Genomic DNA, 10040 nt, shown 5'->3' on the forward strand with positions numbered 1-10040 from the left:
CGGAGACGACACGCAAACCCCACACAGGAAGGGGTCCAACCCGGTAGCTTCTGACTGTAATCGGGTCGGTAGTTTCCATCAAAGGTAGTTAAAAGGATAAAGTTACAGAAAAAGTATTACCACTACTTAATGAAGTACTTATAGTTAATGTACATTTACTTAGTTACTTTCCTCCAGTGAAGTCTGGAACCGTATTTAGTTCCTCTTCATTGACAGAACAGACTAAGTTTAGAACGCACACACCCACGCGCACGCACGCACGCACGCACGCACGCACAGATCACGTTTCACTGTCAGCTGAATCCAGTCGTTTGTCGACGCGCGCTCCCGACGCCGTCCCGTGAACCCGCTTGAAGGGGAAGTGAAATGCAGACAGGATCATTTAAATAAAAGATTTACTTTGATTTATGATTTCCGGTAAAATGTCCTAAATGTTGGAAACGTTATGTGTAGTGTTCAGTTACAGTCGCCTTATATGAATGTATCAGTTTATTCATTCTTTTTTCCACTTTTTCATCAATAATTTTCCAATCTGTATCAGGTAAGACTTCTATAATAATAATAATAATATATTTTATTCGTTTAAGGCTTTCCTGAAAAGTCTCAAATGAACAAATATTTCTTCTTTACACATTTTTGTCTAATAGTTAAAGGGAGTAAAACATTTGGATTTCCCACCTTTCCTATTAATTATTCTCACCTCAGTCTCCGAAATACTATTTATTGTCTATTTTATATTTTACATCATTTCCCTATGTGATTATTAAAGTCTCCTAATTTGGATTATTAATAATTATTCGTTATTATCTCGTATAATAACTACCTGCGTGTACAACCCCATATTCGTTGAGAACGCTAGCTAGCATTAGCTTCCATTTAGTTAGCATACGCGACGTCGACATTTTCCACTCATTACGGTAATTAAAGGGTCCGCTTGCTGCTCCTCGTTACCGTAATTACGCCCGACGGGCGCCCGGAGGGAGCCGAACAGGAAGAGGGAGGAACTGCCGGACAAGTTTGTTGTCCCGCTGCGCTTCCTGAACTTCGCCACTCCTAGCTTCTCCTCGGAACGGTTAGCTTCGCCCGAACGCCAACATGCACCGGTATTTCGGAGAGCTGCTCACGCGAGCGGCGGGGAGCGTCCTGGCCTCCGCCGACTCGGCTCTGCCGGCGTCCGCGTCCCTGCTGCGGCATCGCGCCTACAGCCAGGCCGTGGACCGGGACGACGACCCGAACTTCTTCACCATGGTGGAGGGCTTCTTCGACCGCGGAGCCGCTATCGTGGAGGACAAGCTGGTGGACACCCTGAAGACCCGGGAGAGCGCCGAGCTGAAGAAGAAGCGGGTGCGCGGGATCCTGAAGATCATCAAGCCGTGTAACCACGTCCTGAGCGTCTGCTTCCCCATCAGGAAAGACAACGGCGAGTGGGAGGTGGTCGAGGGCTACCGGGCTCAGCACAGCCAGCACCGGACGCCCTGCAAGGGGGGTGAGTCGCCCCGGCCCGGCCCCGGCGCCGCCACACACCCGGAACCGGGGGACCAGTGAGAGCCAGATAGTCACGAGAACACGGTGCATGTACTCCAGTACAGATAGCGCGTACTCTACTCTGCTGCAGTACTTCACTAGTCAATCATTTGAAACAGTCAAATGTATTTATTTACTTTTAACAACCTGAGGACACTAAAACTCACGCGCCGTCCTGCCTGATGGACTTTAACTGATATAAAAGAGTACTTTTACTCTGATGTAATACTTTTACTCTGGCAGGGACGTCACTTTTTACAGCCTGTATTGTTTTATTACCACATGTGATTGATTTGATGATCTGAAATGGAAATTGTGAACAGTTGACTTCTATCAACATTATGAATTATTACTGATAACGCTTTCTGTGTCTCCAATAGCAACAAATCAGCTGTTTTATCTGTTAAATAATATCATCTAATACTTTATCCGCCCTCATGAACAAATCCCACCGCTAATGGACGATCAATCGAACTTTCATTCGATTAATTCAGTAGTTATTTTATTCGTTAAAGCTCCCTGAAGAGGCGGGGTGTGTGGGAATCACGTGACACAGAAACAGGAAGTGGTTCTTTACAGCGAGTTGCTCGCCGATGGCGTACTACTACTATTATAATGATAATAATACGATGTAGTGTCTTAGTATCTTAATGTCTATTGTTGCTCGGCGACTGAACAGACCGCAGTTCATGTCATGCCTCGTTAGCATTATAATCCTAACAAGCGTTTCAATTCATCTTAGTTATTAACTTAATTTATACTTCTACAATATAGTTAACAATTACATAATGACGTCATCGCGTAAAGACAAAGAGAAGGGCTGGCGCTAATGAGGCTTCCTGCCCTGGCAGACATGTTGACGATCAGGTTTGTGTGTTGGCGTGCAGTCGCGTGTCCGCAGTGACGTCATCATGATCTCTACGGTGAATGGCGTCAGACGCATGCTAATGCTAACACGCTAATGTTTACGTTCATGCACTTGATTGTTCGGGTTAAGTGATCGGAGAATTTATATTCTAATGTACAATTTTAAAACTTAATTTCAAAAAGCGGTGACATCATCGCGTCCTGACTCTGAGACGCCGGTTCAGGAGTACGTGTTTGTGTTTTACAGGTATCCGCTACAGCACAGACGTGTCGGTGGACGAGGTGAAAGCTCTCGCCTCGCTCATGACCTACAAATGCGCGGTTGTTGGTGAGAGCGCTGAACGCCACTGACTGTCCTCCTCCTTTGAGCTAGCCGCTAGCTGCTGCTCGCCGCTTTTTGAATCTACCAGCTGGTCGGATGGACGCCGCCGTCTGTTCTCGTGAGTCACTTCGTTTGTCTGTTCCAGATGTGCCGTTCGGTGGAGCCAAAGCCGGCGTGAAGATCGACCCAAAGAAATACTCTGTAAGTTCTCACCGTTCGAGAAAGCGCTGCCATGACTGCGGGCAGAGGAGGAGCCTGGCATCTGTGGCGTCTGTGGTGTCAGTAATGAGAAACACATGCAGCAGGTCTGTAAGATTCCACGCGGAGGTATGGAAGAAACGCCCTCCCTCCCTCCCTCCCTCCCTCCCGCAGGAACTCTGACTCATCCTCAGAGACGGGTTTTACCACAGCCGCCCCCCCCCCCCCCACAGGCTGCAGTCTACCTGGCCCCTCCAGTCACGGTCATGTCAGAGCTGGTGTCGGGGTGTGGTTAGCCTAGCTTAGCAAGACGAGAAGCAAAGCCCAACGGGTGAATGGTGTGCGTTCAGGATGACTCAGCCTGAAGTCTTTGTGCCTCCAGGACAACGAGCTGGAAAAAATCACCCGCAGGTTCACCGTCGAGCTCGCCAAGAAAGGCTTCATCGGTGAGGCGGACGCCAGCAGGCGTGCAACGCACTTCCTGTTTCATTCCGTGTGGATGAAAGTTGCTTGGACTCATATTGGGCCGTTGTCTCGGTTCTTCAGGGCCCGGTATTGACGTCCCGGCCCCAGACATGAGCACCGGCGAGAGGGAGATGTCCTGGATTGCGGACACCTTCGCCACCACGATGGGCCACTACGTGAGTCTCTGAAGGTTCTTCACGGATTCAACCGATCGGACACTTTCATTACACGGTTCCTCTTGTTCTGGGAGAGAACCGCCTCTGAAATAGGAGCTAAGTACCTCCCAATCGGCGTTCACGGAGCTCCAGCTGTTCCTGGTTGGGAATATAGAGTCTGGTCCAAAAACGTTCCTCGGGGAGCCCGAAACGGGAAAACGAATCTGACTGGATGTTGTTTCCGCTTCCTTCAGGACATCAACGCTTACGCCTGCGTCACCGGGAAGCCCATCAGCCAGGGGGGGATCCACGGTCGCATCTCCGCCACCGGCCGAGGAGTTTTCCACGGCATCGAGAACTTCATCAACGAAGCGGCCTACATGAGCAAACTGGGGATGTGTCCTGGCTTCCAGGACAAGACCTTCGTCATCCAGGTTGGATGTGAAGAGAGGACTCGATGCTAACAGTAATGAGTTGCTGCAGTCCCCCCCGGTTCAGGGACTGAATTTAGTCTGGAACCCTCCCTTCGTCTTCATCATTCTTTCCATCCTCAAGTTTTCCGCTGGTTTCGGCTGTTAAATTGCAGTTGGCACACTGTGGAGACGCTCGTTACCCTAAAGCTGCTCTCAGTCTGCTAACGAGTGCTGTAAAGCAGAACGCTTCAACTGTAGCCCAACGCCCAATCACAGAGCTGCAAACGTTCTAATGCAACGCAGATGTTCTTTACAATGTCGAACAGGTGACTTAATAGACATGTTAATGGTGATGTTAGCTAAATATGCTAACATCGCTGATGTTCACCGGGTAGCTTTTACCAAGTTGTTTATCATCTTTGTGTTAAATAGAGCTTATAGCAAAGTTCAGTTGAAGCTAATGATAATCGTTCACGTCAAAACCCGACAGTGACTACATGGTTAGCTTCAAACAACAAAAAGACATGGTTAGCTTCAAACAACAAAAAGACATGGTTAGCTTCAAACAACAAAAAGACATGGTTAGCTTCAAACAACAAAAAGACATGGTTAGCTTCAAACAACAAAAAGACATGGCTAGCTTCAAACAACAAAAAGACATGGCTAGCTTCAAACAACAAAAAGACGTGGCTAGTGTTAAACAACAAAAAGACATGGCTAGTGTTAAACAACAAAAAGACATGGCTAGTGTTAAACAACAAAGACATGGCTAGCTTTAAACAACAAAAAGACATGGCTAGCTTTAAACAATAAAAAGACATGGCTAGCTTTAAACAACAAAAAGACATGGCTAGCTTCAAACAACAAAAAGACATGGCTAGCTTCAAACAACAAAAAGACGTGGCTAGTGTTAAACAACAAAAAGACATGGCTAGTGTTAAACAACAAAAAGACATGGCTAGTGTTAAACAACAAAAAGACATGGCTAGTGTTAAACAACAAAGACATGGCTAGCTTTAAACAACAAAAAGACATGGCTAGCTTTAAACAATAAAAAGACATGGCTAGCTTTAAACAACAAAAAGACATGGCTAGCTTCAAACAACAAAAAGACGTGGCTAGCTTCAAACAACAAAAAGACATGGCTAGCTTCAAACAACAAAAAGACGTGGCTAGCTTCAAACAACAAAAAGACGTGGCTAGCTTCAAACAACAAAAAGACGTGGCTAGCTTCAAACAACAAAAAGACGTGGCTAGCTTCAAACAACAAAAAGACGTGGCTAGCTTCAAACAACAAAAAGACATTGCTAGCTTTAGGCAAATAAAACTACTTAGCATTAGCACTACTTGGCCACATATAGCCAACATCAGCATACCGAGGTTGACGTTATCATTTGTTTCCAACATGTGTTACTCTTAAAAATATATATATATATTTTAGCTTAAAAAGTTAGCATGCTAACGTACTGTTGCAATGTTCTGGTTCAGCATAGACCAGTTGGTGCTGCTAACAGACACCCGAGAAACGTTTGACTCCTGCCCCGTGTTCCATCTCGCAGGGTTTTGGTAACGTCGGTCTACACTCAATGCGTTACCTTCACCGTTTTGGGGCGAAGTGTATCGGAATTGGAGAAAAGGACGGAACCATCTGGAACCCCAACGGCATCGACCCGAAAGAGCTGGAGGACTACAAACTGGTCAGTACTGGTGCTGGACAGGACTACAAACTGGTCTGCGTTCTCGATAGACAGGACTACAAACTGGTCGGCGCTAGGACTGTTGCTGATGCGCTCTTTCAAACTAACCGAATAGATGTGTTTGTTTTGGGTCTCCAGGACAACGGGACGATTGTTGGTTTTCCAAACTCGACGCCGTACGAAGGAAGCATCCTGGAGGCTGACTGTGATATTCTCATCCCCGCCGCCAGTGAGAAACAGCTGACTAAGAGCAACGCGCACAAGATTAGAGCTAAGGTAACACACAGCCTCTGTGATGTCATGCTTTCCCATCATGCTTTAGTAAACTGGGCATGTTACTTCAGGTCATCGCTGAGGGAGCCAACGGTCCGACCACGCCCGAAGCTGACCGCATTTTCCTGGACAGGAACATCCTGGTGATTCCGGTCAGTGGATGCAGAAGCTGCATAAAGATCCGGTTTCCTCTCCTTCCTGTCTCTCCTTGTTGCCTTTCCTTAACTCCTCCTTCCTTGTCCAGGACATGTACCTGAACGCCGGCGGCGTGACGGTTTCTTACTTCGAATGGCTGAAGAATCTGAATCACGTCAGTTACGGTCGACTCACCTTCAAATATGAGCGCGATTCCAACTATCACCTGCTGAGTAAGAACAAATCGATCAATAACAATCAATAATGCAGAGTAACGAACAGATTTAGACGAGCAGGAGTGGAACGGAGGACGTGTGTGTCTCTCTTCAGTGTCGGTCCAGGAGAGTCTGGAGAGGAAGTTTGGAAAACATGGAGGAGCCATTCCCATCGTCCCGACCTCAGAATTCCAGGACAGGATTGCTGTGAGTCTTCCAGATTTCCTTTTCCCTGACTGCAGTCTCTTAATAAAACCGTACTACTACTACTACTACTACGACTACTACTAGGTACAGAGGAGCTCAGCGTTAGAACTTTATCTGTTGATGTGATGGAGGTGGATCGTTAGATGTCTGCTGGACTCCTGATCAATAGTCCAACGGCTGCTTCTGTCCCGTTTCAGGGAGCTTCTGAGAAGGACATCGTTCACTCAGGTCTGGCCTTCACGATGGAACGTTCTGCCAGGGTAACGCACGCACACACACACACACACGCACACACACACGCACACACACACACACACAGCTTCAGTCTTCGACCCCTGGGGTCCCCAACCACGGACCGGATTGAGTTGCGTCAGGAACGGCGTCCGGCTTAACCTTTTAACTGCAAAAGGTGCTGATTAACCCTTTTGAGACGTCCCTGATTTGGACTTTGTCTCTCACGCAGCAAATAATGAGGACAGCCAACAAGTACAACCTGGGTTTGGACCTGCGGACCGCGGCGTACGTCAACGCCATCGAGAAGGTCTTCCAGGTGTACAGCGAAGCCGGCCTCATCTTCACATAGGCTGTCACCAGTCTGTCTCTGTGTCCACCAGTCTGTCTCTGTCTCCATCCGTCTGTCCCCAATCTTCCACCAGTCTCTTTGTCTCCACCCGTCTGTCCCCGCCCGTCTGTCTCTGTGTCCACCTGTCTGTCCCCAATCTTCCACCAGTCTGTCTCTGTCTCCATCCGTCTGTCCCCAATCTTCCACCAGTCTCTTTGTCTCCACCCGTCTGTCCCCGCCCGTCTGTCCTGCCTCCTGCTCTTGGCAGTCAGACTCCAGCACCGTTTACAGCTGATGTTCGTCGTCCATTCCGTCACCTTGAGGACAGCTGACATGTTTCTGCTTTTTACACGGATGAACTCAAATATCGTAGAAACTGTGGCCAAAACTCTGTGGACAGCGTCTCTTCTGTTTCTGAAACGAGGACCGGAGGACTGGTCAGATTTTCAAACTTCCTTTGATTTTGAAATCATTGGCTCCGGTATACATGAGACTGGCAACATCATGAACTCCCAGTATGATTCTACGGAACCAGGTGGCTTTACTGGGAAGAATCGCCGATTACCAATCAATAATTGACCGGGTGAATGGTCTTCAGTCATTCCTTTACGGTTGACTTTTGTTCATTCACCCTTCTGCTCCAGCGCTCTTCTGTTTACGGGTTAATGCCCTCCTGCGTGTCCACGTAGTTTTGGCCACGTCTGTCTCAAGGACCTGTATTTGTATACATTTACCTTCATGTATGATGCAGTACACAGTCGACGTACTAAAGGACCCTTCTGGTGTTTTATTTCCTTGACAGTAAACGCTACGTGATCCTCTCATCGGAGGAACGAGATGATGTTTCACATAAATCATGGAATTATCCCTCAACCTCTAGCCTCTGCTGCTAGCTACTGGTTTAGCTTCCAGGTAGCTAAAGGTTGATGCTAAACCAAAAGTGCCCCTAAAGGTTTGCTTTTTATTTTATTTTCTCCTCTCAGGTCGGTCGCTAATGCTAATCTATGCAGTTCAAAGGAGCAACATTAGCAGGTTTTGGTTTGGTGTTCTGTAGCCAGGAGTAAAGCGCAAACAAAAGCGGGACTGCTAGCTGTTAGCATGCATTCTGCGCAGAATGCGTGCTAACAGAACGGTTCTAGACGGGAGTCCTGCTTGTATTCTGTCCTGATGCTGAACATCCTGCTCCTCACCTGCTCACCTATGCAACGTTTATACACTCACCTGGCGTCCCGGTCCCCAAATGGGCCGGGCGCACAAAGGGAAGAAGGCCGTCGCCCGAACCTGTGGGAATGTGTTCTGGCTTTGAGGGACTTTATACGCCATTTTGTTAAGAAGCCAAATAAAGTACAGAAAAGACACAACTGTGTTTTTGTATGTTGAACTGTTTTTTGGGGGACGTTTAAATCCACTTGCGTTCCAACAGCGTGGCATTCATGTTCCGTGTTTCTAGTTTGTTTTTAGTTTAGGTTTTTTGCCTAAACTAACATTTTAACATTGAAAACTCCATTTATGGATTCAAAAATCAGTTAAAAATAACTCTGGTTCACTTTAACTTTTCATGTTGGTGTATATAAAGACACCAAGAACCGTCTAGAACCTTCTGGTGCTGATCCAGATCACCGTGTGGACGGTGCAGATCCAGATAGGATGAGACTGGGCCGCTCGGCGGAGGTCTGCGCTCTCTGAACGCGTCTCTCTGTTATTGTCTCGTGGGGCACGTGATCTGTCGGATGGGCGGGACAGCGCTCCTTCCACCAATCAGTGCGCTGTATTTGCAACGTGGCGCCGGAATTCCCCTCCAGCTCCGGGGGCTTTCCGCTCTTGAGTGGCGGGCCGATGCTGCCATGACAACAGAGCTGAAGCGCGTCACGCTCGGGGAGGAGATCGGAAACATCCGGTTGAAATAGTTGCTCTTCAAAGTAAAAGTGCTGAATGTTTTCAAAGCCGCAAATAGTATCAGAAAACATGAGCATGAGACCGTTTCAAGCGTAAAAGGTGTATTTACACTGACTGGATTCATGACGGAATGTCAGACGAACAAAGCTAGAACCACAGTGAAATGGAATAAAGGAAATTAGCTTTTATTGTGCCAAACCAAAGAGAAACAATGTTCCGTTCTACGAAAAAGATCATGCGTAATTTGGTTTTATTCAAAGATCTGATATTTAGGAAAGTTCATTGAATGTAATTCCATTTAGTACAAAAAATAAAACAGTACAGCTAATAACCGTGACGGAAGTGCGATCATAAACAGAGTTATAAAACCTCAACGCAGCATTTAAAATTCAATAATCATTCTATAAATAAATAAAAAGTACAGAAACGCCGAATTGTTTTATTTTGAAAGGTGACGCAGGAAGTTGCCTCCTGTTTGTCGCTGCCGCTGTGACATAGGGTCAGATGGAGTTTGGGTTTTTCGTGGAAGGACGCAGGCCCGCCGCAGGTGAGTCTTCACCTTTCCGTTATTTAATTTAGCTGAACACGAACCGTAGAACTTAGATTGATCCTCAACCGATCGATCGCACGTTCAAAGACTAATCGATGGGTTTATTTCTGTGATCAATACTTCAGATTCGGAACAAGTTACTGCATCTGAGTAGTATAGCTATACGAATTGAATTGAATTAGTACAGATAATTTGATCGCTTAACTTACTGCACCGTGAAAGTGCAGCTTCAAGTCGACTGATTGGTCAGGTGATCATTTGACTAATAATCGATTACTGATCATTGGGATGTTTTCTTGTCACATTTACAGCTGACTGCTGCGTAATCAGGTTGTGCGTAAATCGGCTAATTCAATTAATCTTAATTTTTCACGTGATTTTCTGTTTTTTTATTTTATATTTTTTGTTTAATGTTTCGTTATTTTTTGTGTGTTTGTTAACTCTTATTTTAGAGTTAATTATTCACAATGGAATTAACGGGGGTTATTTCTGATCAGGCTTGTTTGGTCCAGTTTATTCTAATCCGGTTCTCGGAGGTTATAGATTCTTTAATCTGACAGT

General features: G+C 46.4%; 1 protein-coding gene across 1 annotated transcript; it reads left to right on the forward strand.

The window, feature by feature from the left end:
• Window positions 1-1087: 1087 nt before the first annotated feature.
• On the forward strand, window positions 1088-8394 carry LOC137895968 (glutamate dehydrogenase, mitochondrial-like). The gene is made up of 13 exons (XM_068741496.1): window positions 1088-1486; window positions 2639-2719; window positions 2859-2914; window positions 3294-3357; window positions 3458-3552; window positions 3786-3965; window positions 5504-5641; window positions 5780-5917; window positions 5986-6066; window positions 6159-6282; window positions 6380-6471; window positions 6669-6731; window positions 6935-8394. The coding sequence occupies exons 1-13, from the start codon at window positions 1096-1098 to the stop codon at window positions 7052-7054; spliced, it is 1623 nt and encodes a 540-aa protein (XP_068597597.1). The 5' UTR covers window positions 1088-1095; the 3' UTR covers window positions 7055-8394.
• Window positions 8395-10040: the final 1646 nt, after the last annotated feature.

Source organism: Brachionichthys hirsutus, chromosome 7 (genome assembly GCF_040956055.1).
Source record: "Brachionichthys hirsutus isolate HB-005 chromosome 7, CSIRO-AGI_Bhir_v1, whole genome shotgun sequence".
Classification (NCBI taxonomy): domain Eukaryota; kingdom Metazoa; phylum Chordata; class Actinopteri; order Lophiiformes; family Brachionichthyidae; genus Brachionichthys; species Brachionichthys hirsutus.